This window comes from Ostrea edulis, chromosome 2 (genome assembly GCF_947568905.1).
Source record: "Ostrea edulis chromosome 2, xbOstEdul1.1, whole genome shotgun sequence".
Lineage (NCBI taxonomy): Eukaryota > Metazoa > Mollusca > Bivalvia > Ostreida > Ostreidae > Ostrea > Ostrea edulis.
In genome coordinates, this window is record NC_079165.1 from 64,361,941 (window position 1) to 64,376,258 (window position 14,318).

At 33.4% G+C, this 14,318-nt stretch overlaps 1 protein-coding gene across 4 annotated transcripts in view; it reads right to left on the bottom strand.

The window, feature by feature from the left end:
- Window positions 1-14,318, bottom strand: part of LOC130052278 (E3 ubiquitin-protein ligase SH3RF3-like) — an 18,850-nt gene continuing 4,532 nt past the window's right edge. For 2 of the 4 annotated variants that reach the window (XM_056156738.1, XM_056156739.1), the window contains exons 4-14: window positions 12,564-12,665; window positions 12,191-12,286; window positions 11,727-11,776; window positions 6,997-7,140; window positions 4,593-4,743; window positions 4,395-4,462; window positions 4,090-4,257; window positions 3,214-3,823; window positions 2,977-3,101; window positions 2,025-2,156; window positions 1-1,917 (exon numbers count right to left, since the gene is read on the bottom strand). In XM_056156738.1, coding sequence (XP_056012713.1) covers window positions 1,746-1,917; window positions 2,025-2,156; window positions 2,977-3,101; window positions 3,214-3,823; window positions 4,090-4,257; window positions 4,395-4,462; window positions 4,593-4,743; window positions 6,997-7,140; window positions 11,727-11,776; window positions 12,191-12,286; window positions 12,564-12,665 — 1,818 coding nt within the window. In that variant the 3' untranslated portion in view covers window positions 1-1,745. The remainder of the gene's footprint in view (window positions 1,918-2,024; window positions 2,157-2,976; window positions 3,102-3,213; window positions 3,824-4,089; window positions 4,258-4,394; window positions 4,463-4,592; window positions 4,744-6,996; window positions 7,141-11,726; window positions 11,777-12,190; window positions 12,287-12,563; window positions 12,666-14,318) is intronic. The other 2 variants (XM_056156741.1, XM_056156740.1) reach the window with 1 other exon arrangement.

Here is a 14,318-nt window from a genome sequence, read left to right on the forward strand (position 1 = left end):
TTTTTTTGAGAAATCTCATTGTGACTTTATTAACTTCTAGGGTGTATAACAACACAGTGTTACACCACATTGCTGTTGGAATGTTCATCTACATGTACGTAATCATGTATAAAACGATGCATAGACAAGAAAAATAACATTTCTGTGCAAGCCAGGAACAATAAACAATGCATAGACACTCACAACACATAAAAAATAAAAATGTTTTATCTATACAATAAACTCCGGCTCTGATAAAATCAATTTTATAAATAGTTCACAGCACTAGCTCCATAAATGCTTTTATAATTAAACATGTAAAAATCACAACTATATCAACTTCAAAAAATATCACTGATCTGAGTATGTCTCCATGTTTTGTTTCATCTAACAACACAGAAATACAACTACAATTTTGGATTTCACGAATCAGAATATTGTATACTCACGAAATAATCAGAATATTGTATACTCACGAAATAATCAGAATATTGTATACTCAGATGACTTAACTCACAAGGAATAAATTACTGTAGATTTCTCGTGTTACGTGAGTACTTAATATCGCGAAATGACATGTAATCATGCGAACATGATCAAGAGTATTTAAATGTATTTCAGCAATATAAAAATAAAAGCAGCAATTGTATTTTGTGGGTAGTGCTCCTTGTTAAATCATGCGATAATAAATTCGTCACATACATAAGAAATCTACAGTTTCCTTTTATAATGAAACCCCCGTTTGAAAATAAGTACCAGTTCATGGGTAATCTGTTTCAAAACAAACTTGACATTGTCTCTTCACCAATCTGAGTATGCTTCAAAGAGAGAGTCAACTGTAACTAGTAAAGATTTCAGACTGAATATGGACACATTGTAATACATATAATGGCACTGTTGAACCTCATTGAATCACTTTTTCAATCCCTAAATAAAGCACACACACACACACCACATACATTTTTGTTTATACACAAAACTTGTTTGTGAATCACTTAAAGTCTTAGTTACTAGTATGTGTTGGTCAGTCCTCTCAATCTACATTAAGCATGCTGCAAATGAGGAATAGGAAGAGTTTTCAGCATCAATAATATGAAGAAGAAAATAAATACATGTACAAGCTTGAACAATATGTTGGATGTCAAACACGTTATGCACAGTTACTGCACGTTTATAATGTCTATAAATGCCCAGTGTTCATAATATACTGTAAATGCAAGCTAGTTGTATACAAAATAAGATCATTATACATATGTTTGTTAGCAACCTTAATTTGAAATGTTAATTATCAATTATGTTAACATGGAAAAGTATCGCATGAAAAAGTAATGTAAAATCAATATTTAGAATATTGCATCCATAATATCCAACTGAAAATGCATAACTAAAATGGCAGTCACAACCAAAATATGCGAAGAAAAAAAAAACAACCCAGCATCAGTGATGACAGAAAATGACGACCATGAATAAACCTCGTATTAAGTCCTGCCAGTACCTAGAATTTTAGACATTCAAGAACACAAAACTATCACTTTCTTATGAAGAGAGTTGTTAAATGGTGTCATTAAAGTGAACATTATTTCAACTGCCAAAAATCAGTTTGACTGTACTACCGCAGTAGCATGTTTCTGTTAAAATGAAGCACTGCATTCCGTAAGGCATTTCATTTACAGCTAAACATTCCATCACTTTACACGACTCCTGTTCTGCATACTGCAAGTGAATTTTTATCTATTGAATAAATACAGAGGTAATGCTGAATTCTATCAATCCACTTTTTCCACGAAACTTCCAGGAAATAAACCCGTTTTCCCACTTCTTTGTAGCGTTCCTTTGAACCAGCCGTCCTCTCGCTTTTTGGTCACATAAACAATATCTCCTACCATAAGGTCCAACTCAATCACATGTTGTGCAGGGTAAGGTTCTTTGCATCTGTATCTACAATTAAAACATGGTTGTGCATCACATTTACTATATGCAAATTTCCTCTTTGATGAAAATTTAATTTTTTACCAAACTGTAAGATAAAAGATAGTAAATCCTACTTTTCTCGACTAAGAGCCTTTTGCTTGCTCTGTTTTGATCCATGTGGAGGGTAGATGGAGGAATCAAATGACCCGGTCTTGACATGCTGACCCTCCACTGAGGTGGCAACCTCTGAGGGGTAGGATCCTGATCTACAAAGATAACAGGGCACTTCAAACTTTGAAAATTTGGTGAAAGTTTGGTAAAGGATGAATTATTTTGGAAAGTTTTATTTTTTTTTGAAACTCAAATATTTACATACAATCAGCTTTGAAAAAATAATTACGAGATATTTTTACATTACGTTTGTACATAAAGGAAAGATAACGCTTACATATAAAAGAAAAGTAACTCTTTCTCCCCAAGATGGCGGAAATTAAATTCATCGCTAAATTCGTTATAACGCCATAAATTCAAAAGAACAAAAGGTGGCGGTTTATCGAGAGTTGACCTTCCTGTACAAACGTAACGTAAAAATATCTCGTAATTATTTTTTCCGAATTTCTCTAACATGACTAAAATAGTTTTATCAATAATAAGGCTTTATTTCAAAACAATACACAAACAAGACACTGTTTTATTGTTTAAGTAAACCTAGTCCAGTGTCAGTATTTAGCGCATCGCGAGGCTGTTTCCTGGTAGGTAAGCCGTCATTAACCAGACAAAGATCAATGAGTATTTCAAAGCCAAATTTTTTGCAGCCAAAATATCACTCATTGTCTTCCTTTTTATGGAGTTTTCCCATAAAACAATAGAATAATTGGAGATTTCCTGTTGTGTACATTTCGGATGGTTAACATGAAAAATGAAAACATTTCTTTCGAAAAACGTGAACCAGTCCCTTTAAGAAGAAGTTAGAAATGAGAACAGTTGACAGGCACCAGAGGATGACAGACACAAACATGGTCAGATAAACTCACTTATGCCTCTGGCTCAAGTGAACTAGAAATCATTTTAGCACACAAACTGTACCTTGTGTGTGCTATTTTCTCCTGGGGTACAGCTCCATCACTATCTGGGGTAGACTTGACCTTCTTATGCTTTCCAGAGGTCAGTCTCTTCACAAGGCTCATTCTTTCCTTCTCCTTTCTCTCTTTCTACCAATAAAAGATATGATTCATTTATAATAATACACAAATGAGAAAGATTGTCCTTGTTTCATTGTTAGAATTAATATTTTATAATATTGACCATGTAAATGTATGGTACCTTGTTCGACTGTGAAGACTCTCCTGAAGCACCCACAGAATCTGGTAATTGTGCATTGGGGACCAAAGACACCAAGGTACTGACACCACCCAATGCAGGGCCCGATTTACCTATTACTGAATTAGGAGGTATCACCACTGCATTAGCAGCTAATGTCTGCACATCTTCAGAAGTGGTCCTCAAATGTCCTGATTTTGACGCCTTGACATACACAGGTTTTGGTACATTTCCAGCTGGTGGTGACATATGTTCTGTAACATGGGATGATGAGGATATTTTGGAGTTACCACAGGCCTCTGCAGCCTGTGATGCTACATGTATAGAGGGTGGATGAAGGTGGGATCTGTGAGTGGAAGACGGGAGAGGGGACACTTGTAAGCCAGACGATGAACTGGAAGACGCTGACGATGGCACAGGTTTGTTGGAGTTTTGAGACAGGTGTTTGGATGAAGCACTACTGTCTTGTCTGAAAGAGCACGACACTTCCTGTCTGGATGGAACTACTTTTTCCTGCCTGGATGAAGATTTTGATGATGAAGATGTTGAAGCAGATGATGCTTTGGCACGTACATTATGGACACTATTTGGAGCACTTCCTGTGGTGGGGGATCTGAAATACAAATGTACATACATATATTCAAAGCATGTGATAAAAACAAAGCTCTTCCTTTCTTCATTAGGTAAAGTACTTCGAAAATCCAACAGAGTGAAATTCATATCAAAGTGAATAAAATGATGAATATTTCTCCAAATTAATCAACACACACACTGCATATGTCTTTTAAGGATATATCATCCCATCCTAAATGGATGTCTATTCAAAAGTCAAGGTAATGATACATGTCTGTTACAGTTGAGTATAAAGTTATGACAGACCTGACTTTCTGAACATAATTTCCAGGAAAGACACCGGCTTTGCCCGTCTTGAGACATCGACCTTTGAACCATCCATCGTGGCAAGCCTCTATAACACTGTAGTAATCTCCTTTCTTTAATTCAACCTCATCATCTTTCTGAGGTGTGTAGTTATAAAGTGCAACAAATCTAAAAAACAAGGTCATTTTTTCAAAATGTAAAATGTACATGTTCTTGTATTACTGATACAGAAGTTTCAACATGTATTAAAATTGTATATACATGTATAAGACATCTACAATTCTGACTTTAGCTGCTTCACTTACATTTTGGTCTTTGAAGTACTAGAATTTGAGTTTTCTTGCAATGATGCTGCTCCCCTACTACTTGATGTCTGTTATGTAGAATTAATAAACAATAAAAAGGAAATCAATTTCATTTTTTACAAAAACAATTTTTTTACTACTCTGAAATCACTGAGGAGAGTAAAATTTCACCTCTGTTAAATAAGGCATCATACATACCTTCTCTCTGCTGCCTAGCCCGGCTTGGTCAGTGACACTCGGGGACTGCTCTGGCCCTTTCCTTGGCACTGGCGGTGGGGATCTCGCATGACCTGATGCAGAAGATGGCGGGGGTATTTCCAGATTTCCTTTGCTGCTTAATTCTAAAGATCTGCATTGAAAGCATGGCTTTTCAAAGTCTGAATCATACAGCTGGGTGATAAACATATATACATTGTAAGAAGCTTTATTAAGGAAATACACATAAATATCTGGGGCATAATCATGCAATAATACATGTATACAAACATGTATAAATACATGTCTATTATAATTTTACCTAGTAAAATTCCAAATGTCACTACTTTATACTCAAAGTTGCAAGTCGTGCAATAGAGAGTTTATGAAGATAAAATGTACACATGCATAAAATCACATGCTGGGGAATCATCATTGTTTGTGAGGAATCAATGCTTGTGGATTTTGTGGGTCATCTCTACCCAATTTATGTGTCATACTTATCTATTGATTTTATAAATGCATGAGGAATTTCGTGAGAGGCATCACTCGTGAAATAAAATTACTTGCTTTTGATTTTCTGTTGCTAAAATACACATAAGAACTCTTGATTGACAGACGACACGCAAATTCATGTTCACACGATTTGACGTTTACAAGTCATTTCGTATAAAATAAGGAATCTATAGTGCCCACACAATTACGTCCCCACGAACCAGTCAAATCGTTTACCCACAAACACTGACCGACCCCCCCCCCGAACAATGATGATTCCACAGAATTAGTCTATAAGTTAATACAGAAACATGCTGTTGAACTTTAAATGTGTGAAGATTTGACTTGTACAAGAATTTACTATCTATTCCAGTCAGCTATATCATGTGGTGTGTATTCTGATCTACAGCATGAGTATGTTTGTGTATGCATAGTGATGTCGAATCAACTTGACCACAGACATTCTGGTTGGTTTCTGTTCTATAAAAAAAAATTTCAATAACATCTTATATTCTGTACTCAAGTTTACCTCATTTGTCTAGAAGTGTGTTTTCTAAATTTAGATTATTAATTCAGATTTAGTCGACGAATAAAATGTAAATTTCCTTTAAAAGTTTCTTTTAAATCCATGTACTAGTACTTTAATAAATTTACACCATTTGCTAAGTTGTTTGTTGTTAATTTCATAAAGATAAACATGAGGATATACATAATGGAACCGTGTACTAATTCTAATATAAGGCATAAAGATATATTGATGCTTCATAAGTCAAATTACAGTTCTGAAGCATCTAGATTAATGAGGCCACACCACAAGTGTTTATATGGGTAAGTGGAAGAACTGTTTGCATTGAAAATACTTGGAGAAATATTTCTACATCGTGAAATGTGCACATCACTCTTCAGCAATGGAAGAATATAAGTCCTAACAACATTACAGTAGATAATCAATATTGTGAGAAAATATTCATGTAAGACAATATTGTGGGAAAGTATTCATGTAAGACAAAGTTTTGTTGACAACATGCATGATGGAAAAGTGCTCATATACATGTAAAATATTAGATTCTAGACTATCGAGCTGTGGAAAAGTGTTGATGTAACACTAGATATTTTTTAATATTTTACATTTTTTTGTCTTAGATATTTTCCTCATGAATGTAATGCAGATATGAACAATACATGCATGAATCCTGATATATAAACTTCGTCTATTTTAACGACTGGGAATTCCCAAAGAAATGAAAGTAAAATGAATGTAAATATAAAACATAGATTTCATTTTTGAGAATACATGAGGTATGAACTGCACTCTTCATGCTGGCAAACTTTTCATGAAGCGCAAACAAGCTTCATGATGTATGCTGGCGTAAAGTGTCACAGTACATGCCGTCATATATATTTTCAAAAATGAAATTTATTTCTGAACTATCAAATAGTGGAAAAGGGATTGTGTCACAAACTACCAAATAGTGGATATTGTGTGTATAAAGTTGTTTCAGTGTACAAAATCTTTCATCCGTGTATGATAACACACAGATGTATAAACATGTATCATGTAAATTTCAGTTGGTCACCTTTACATCAGATACAGTTAAAAACAATCATTAGAATGTGGTCAGCTTATATGACAGAATAAATTTTTTCAATTTCAAAGTATTCTAATCATTACTTGCTTGAGAAGTTTTTTAGCATCTTGTGAATGAAGGAATGTGCACTTAATCAGGCTAATAAAAGCACTGTGTAAGAAAGTGCATGCATTGTGATCAAGCATACAAGTGGTCAGCAATGTTTTAAGGAATGTATCTGTATCCTCAAAAACACCTTTGTCTCGGGATTCTGTCAGACATACCAGGTAACTATAGGAGCTGTCATGCCAGACTGCGAGGAGCAGTACTGATCTATTCTTTACCTGCGATTATGATGGTAAACATGAGAGGGTGTTTCCTGCATTGCTGTAAATGAATGTCGCTTCTGTTGAGGGAGCTGACTGGCTATAGAGGCGGGATTAAGAAACTGAGTGTGAGAGGGTGACGTGTGGTCACCTCCACCCAAACTGTAAGAGAGGGTACACAACACAGGGTAATTATACATACAGAGGGAAAGCAAGTATGATATAGTGCAGATACACATACAATATTATACTGTCATTATATACATGTATATTTATTGGCAATACAAATTACAAGTCACTGGCACAACATATACTGTACAATCTTTTATTCATGTAGGGTAAACTTTTCATGGCTTCAGAAAAGTAAGTATGTACGTGAGTAGCTGAAGACTTTATATTCTTTATTGTAGCTCGGTTTTATTTATTAAAGATTTAATTCATTAGAGACACTACAGAGCATTCTGAGAAAAAATATCAGTAGAAAGAATTTTTCAGTAGCCATCTTATCTTAGTTTAGTTGCATTGCAATCTAATTAAAATTAGATCCTTTGATCTGCTCACGTATATCTAATTCTAATTAGATTGGTTGCATTGCTGAAAGTATGAACTTTCCAAAAATTGCAGGCTTCAAAAATGAAATATTCAAAGTTTATCAAAAAGAACTTCCTATAGCCTATAACGAAAAACCCTCAAAGATAACTTTCACCTTCGTAAAAATGGGTGTGTGCAGATGATGTAATGTTCTCCAACATGGAAATCCTTGCTTTTCAGTTTAAATAGATGAAAGATGACTTCAAGTGAAACTGGTACTTATGAAAAGTTACACCCCTCCAAGGTCTGTTACCATGGATACATGTACACCCACTTCTTCATTTTATGTCACTTTACTCAAATATAATAACAGTAAGATATAGATATCAAAATGTAACACACAAAAAATTAAGGATGATGGACTTTATTCATTTCTACAACACATAAACAGGATTCTTGCAACCCTCATTTCAATCTTATCAAAGTCTGAAGAGAAAGGGGGAGAGGGGGTAGCTTAGCAATTTATCTAAATTTTGATTAATCATTTTTGATTTTCCGAATGGGGGAGGAGTGGGGGTCAAAAGTAACCTATAAAAATTCATAATTACAAAGTAAATATGTGAACAGTCACAAATTCAATTATCCCGATATAAAGCTCAGTAATGTAGTTTGAGATGACGGATTTGTGGTATGTGATATGCATATTACTCTTTTATTCATTCTAATAATCTTAACCTTTCTAAACAAATTAAAAAATTGAATATCTAAATGCATGTTTTGTATTGATAAGTGACCAAGTATAATGTACATGTACTTATAAGCAAAAATTAAGATGTTTCTGATCATTTCATCAAAAGTTTAAAGTAGAAGAGTCTTCAAAATAATCTGAACATCAATAGTCATCTGTAAAAATAAAAAGACTCTGAAGATGATGATCATTTATGAATTTATAAATAACTGTGCTTAAAATCAATGGTCTTCGGTTTTCGTTGATTCAATGCACGTCTTAGTGATATTTTCTTGTCGATTTACTGAAAGTTCAAAACGTTTTTAAGATACTTTTATAATTTTTCCCTTCTTTCTGCAGTCGGTTGTAAACTGAACAGACATTATCATCTGTTTTGACAAATGCACTTCTGATGCAAGTCATAAATTGTTAATTGTTTATAGAGTAATAATCAAAATCAATAAGAATATTGCTGATGTAAACTGTATTTAGTAGTAAAGTTTTTATAACAGTGTACATTTTCTTTTATTTCGTTGTACACACATCCGACAGTTTGATTCAAGGCATATGTGCCAAATTTTGAAATGGGTCTGTTGTCTCCAACTTAAATGAACAGGAAAATCTAAAAAGATTTTTAAGAAGTACAGTGTATCTGCACGGGAATGAATGCTAATTAATGTTCTACATCTTGCATACATGTAACTACATTTTTTATCCCTTTATTGCTATATGAACTGTAGTGTCCCTTTAACTTCAATAGTACATTGTATATCTGAATCATGAAAACAAGAGAAAAATTCTAAAACAAAAGCTTATATTACAATAAAACATGCAATACAAAATATATTTTATAAAGGGAGCTTCATTTCTGAATTTTTAGTAAATGTCAAGACGACACCAGTAAAAGTTAATACCTACGAAGTCTTTAAGATTGCCAGTTTCAAAGTAAGTATATTAGTCATTACAAGCACATCACAATTCATTCATGCAGAAACATAAACGCAGTGGAAGCGTGCTGGGCCCATAACCCAGAGGTCCATGGATCGGAACCATGTTCTGCTACCATTGTTAGACCATGCTTTATTCAGCATCACTAAAAACACTATATTGGACTTTCAAGGCCTTTGCATTAAGCTTCTTGAAATATTTCACGGACGAAGAGTTCAACAATTCATAATATTCTCTAATCATTTGAATACAATGTATTTTGTGCATGCCAGTCACTCACAAAAACAACAAACAGGAACCCACTAAACTCCTACTGAACTTTTACTTTATGAAATCAAAGTAGTTCATATTCAACTATTTAATAAGCACTTTAAAATTGTAATTCATATCTACCTCCAGCATTTAAAGTGTGAAAATTTCAAATTTTATCATTGTTCATTGACTGTATTGATCGAATACCTCACATGAAAGGTCAGTGATCGCTCGATGAAAGGTCATCACTGAACAAACATGGAGTCGTTACAAAGCAAAACTGACAGAACAGACTGCGAACCCTGAGTAGAGTACAAATAAGGCAAAGCATAACAAAATTTTGAATAACAAGTGAAAACAAGATGTATTTGTGAAACAATGAATCAGATGTCCCTGGATTACAATAAAGTGGAACCAGGTCAAAGGTCAATGTTAAGGTCACAAAGTCAAAGATTTTAGTGTAAACAGAAAGGTCTTGCCACAAGAAATACACATATCAAATATGAAAGTTCTATCTCTTATGGTGTAAAAGATATGGCCAAGGTTAATGTTTTTTGCCACAGACAAACAGCCCAACACCTATTTGCCCCTTATCTTCAGAATCCGGGGGCATAAAAATAATGATAAGAGCCATTTCTAATAAATTTCTTCCTTTCAATAGATCAAATATTCCTAAAGTGCACTGTATTTATATATATAAAGAAGAGCTATAAATTATAAGGACATAATTTGGTCCCCAAAAAATGTGAAAATTTAAAGAAATATTTTAGGCTTCCATTTTTTTCAATCCTCAACTCTTATGTGATAAAAAAAATAATGATTTTGACCAAGATGAAAGGTGAAAATTTTGATAAAATTTATTGTAATCTAATGTTACAAATAAAGCATTATCTCATCTGCAGCCCCCCCCCCCCCCCCCCCCCCCCCCCCCCCCCCGAAAATGTCAATTTAAAATTAGAGATTGTTAAAATTTATTAGAACAATCCAATGGACTTAAATACTTGCTTTATGTAACCAACCTCTATACGCACTGTAAAAATCTGTGTAATGGTGGGCGAACAGTGTACAAAAGTAGTAAGCACAGAATAAATTACAGGTCTTAGAGAGAAGAAAAAGCGGCAGCAGAATATGTCAGGAACCATTAACACTGAACATGAAAATTCAAAGTTGAATGTCCAATTGTCCATCTATATGTATTTACCATAGACTAATAGACACGTAAATGGAAAATATTTAAGGTTTTGAAATTCTTCACCAACATATTCACTAATATTTACTGTGCAGTGTTCCTGCTTCAAATGCACTTTTATCAAAAGTAAGTATGAATATTCATGGACAACAGCCTCTATCTGACTCAATGATTTCATGGTCACTGTCAATGAATATTTTTTTCTTCTTTCAGTGATTTTTTTTGGTTTTTCAAACTACCACCCCTCCTTTTGAATTGGGAAAAATTAGCGACATTTTCCTCAAATTGGGAAAAAATCACTCATAGTAAATTAAAATGGTAAAGATGCATAAAATAATCAAATTTTTGTTTGAGGTTTATTTCAGATCTGATTTAAAATCATAAAAATAAATATGTATTGGAAGTCACACCTTGTATTAATATCATTAACTTTTTCTAAGAAGCACTTATTGTCTAATATCAGAAAGAAAATAATAAATTATTAATTCACCAGCAATTGTACCCATAATCTTGTAAATATTATATTAATAATCAAGTTTCCACAATGTCTCTCCTGTTTGTATTTTTCGGATTTTAGTAAAACACTATACTGTTGGCCACTTCCTGTTATTAGCCTGACCCTACATATAATGGCGGTCAAACATCAAAGTGTCAACAATATGGCTTAATGTGTATCTGGAAACTACATGTATATACTTCGCTGCATATCTGCTTATATGGATGCCTTCATTGTTTTACATATTCTTTACAAAAGCTTTTTGCATGTGCAGTGGTTTGGAGAATAAAACTGAAGAAAAAAACGTATTTACTCTTTGTCAGCAATATACGGTAACCTTTTTTTTTAAATGGCCTAATTTCCCTAGATAAAAAATTGGGGAAAACACATAGATATAATTGGGAAAAACTAGCTAATTTTTTTTTAGGGGAAATAGCCGAATATCGGTGGCATTTTGGCCCAAAAAAAATCACTGTCTTTGTAAATCAAAAAGATCCATACAGAATATCTTTGATTAAAAAGAAAACAACCTAAGTTGTATAAGCTGGATGTGTATAAAATCATTCATACATACAGTATGTTACACTTTCTCATCTCATACATACCTGTTTGTGGAACTCTTGGAGCTTATCAAAGCTTTTGCAGCATCATTCAACTGTTTATAAAGAAACGAAATTTAAGAGAAGAAGCTATCAAGTATCTTATCTCTCCGTACAATAGTCTGGCTTAGGGCAGTTTAAACAAAGCTGTTTGTAAACAAGCGTAAAACTGATCCAAACCAATTCAATTGATCGAATATCATCTTCATTCTTTTTCATTATAATTTTCTAAAGCTTCTACAGGTATATCTTTAATTATTGTAACATGAAAATCTTAATTCAATGTGCAGCAGAACAATATCATAATTACAGTAACTATTGAAAGATGTACAGAGTATATTTTGATATTATCTGCCACATGCCAATAAAATAATGCAGTTAGTGTTTGCAAATTAAATTTACCTGGGGTGTTTTTCCAACCAGTTTAAAATGTCTGAATATGTAATATAATATCAATAAAAACAACAAACCTCTACAAAAGAAATCGGAAATATTCCAATTTTCTCTCCCTTTTTCCCCTCAATCCAATTGCTATCTACTCTTTTTATCACAGTCAATATTTCATCCTGCAAGCCATTTGCAAAATAAATTAAACTATTTCAATTTCAGTTGTGCATACAATATTCCACAGCTAAACATCTAACAAAGTAACATGCATTAACTTAATCCTTTCATGTAAATTTATATTTTGAGGACAAATAGACTTGTGTTGTACAAAGTGTTTGTTCAAAAATGTCAATTTAAATATCTTTCCCATCAACGTCATTTGTTTTCCTAGACAATCCTTGTGCATTAATATATATTTCAGAAAGTGGTACAGGTATGTATCTGTTTAAATCTTACCTTTTTAAAACATAAGCAGTCTTTCTTATCATTTTCATCCTCAACATCAAAATCATACAGCCCTCTGCATTGTGGTATTGTTGCAGGTAAGGCAACAATCACCTTTCAAATAAAGTAAGATTATGAAATCATTACTACAGTTAAATAAGAAAATGTCAGGGATTTCATACATTGATGAAGAATAAGGTTTCAACAATTGAATTTAAAGAAATATTCTCTGTACCATCAGTGGTTTTTTTCACCCCTTATATAACTGGTACCATTAAACTGTACCACTCCTAATGCTAAATACTATAGATTTTTCCCAATTTTGAGTTCAAACGAGACCCAGTAAGAAACTGCTACATGTGTAAGTCTTTGTAGTTCAAAGCTTGTAATTCACTTTGTGTGAAACGTTGTATGAGTTACTTCTTATCAAATAGAGAGTAGATGTCAATAAAATGGCACTTGTTTGTAAAATTGTAAGCAATGAATATTTGGTTTATTCTTTAAAGGACACATCTCGTGTTTTCAAAGTATACATAATTATATGCATTTTGTCTTCCTTATGCTTATAGAAATTAATTGTAATAGTTCGTTCACTGAAGTATTGCGATAATAAGTCACAATATGGACTTAAATCTAAGCCCCAATTTCAAAAAGCCTAGTTAATTAGATAGGTAGTCACGTGGTACAGTGACGTCATATGCGACCTTCGTCGATCAACTTGTTGTAATAGTAGTGTTAGATATTTTTAATAAAGTGCACCGCCACGGCACATGATACGCCCGTCACATATTGTTAACAGTATAGATTGTACCCATTAAAACATTTTTTTTTATATCAACTTAATTAAATGTCACAGTGACCTTAAAGTAGGATGCAACACACCTTCTACCTAAGATGCATTAGTTGACCAATTTTGGTGATTCTAGGTCTAATAGTTTTCAAGTTATGAGCCGGACAAGTTTTTGCCATATATGGCCATATCTTCTTAATGAAAAGTTACAGTGACCTGGTTTTAATGTGCGACACACTTTCTACCCAAGATGTATCTACAGACAAAGTTTGATGATTCTAGGCCTTGTAGTATTTAAGTTATGGGTCGGACACGAAAAAGCTAACAGACGGACGGACAGACGGATATCTTCTTAATGAAAAGTCACAGTGACTTGGTTTTAATGTGCAACACACCTTCTACCCAAGATGTATCTACAGACAAAGTTTGATGATTCTAGGCATTGTAGTATTTAAGTTACGGGTTGGACACGAAAAAGCTAACAGACGGACGGACATGAACGCCATACCATAATATGTCCCGTCTTAAGACGGGCGTATAAAAACTCGGGTTTTAGGGGCCTAATATATTTACCATGGATAACATTTATTTCGATGTTGACAAATTTCCCGAGTCTTATATCTTTTAGCCACCAGTGCATACAAAGAGCGACCCAAATGTAGTGAGGAAAGCGAGTATGAAATCTGCATAAATTTGCGAGTAAATAATGTTTACATGGGATCACTGTCTAAACACTATTTGGTAATGCCATTTCTGTTAACAACTGTAATTAGCGTTGTTGCTTTTCTAAAATAAACAGTGCAATTATTATTAAATTTATTTTGGAGAAGTTAGATAGGCCTAAATTATAATACGATTATGTATTATTGACAACAAGGCCTACTGTCACGGGTGCATTTCGGGAAAAAAAAATAATAAAAATGATCAAACTTATTGTGAAAATCACAATACTTTTAAATTATTTTATTCAAGCAATT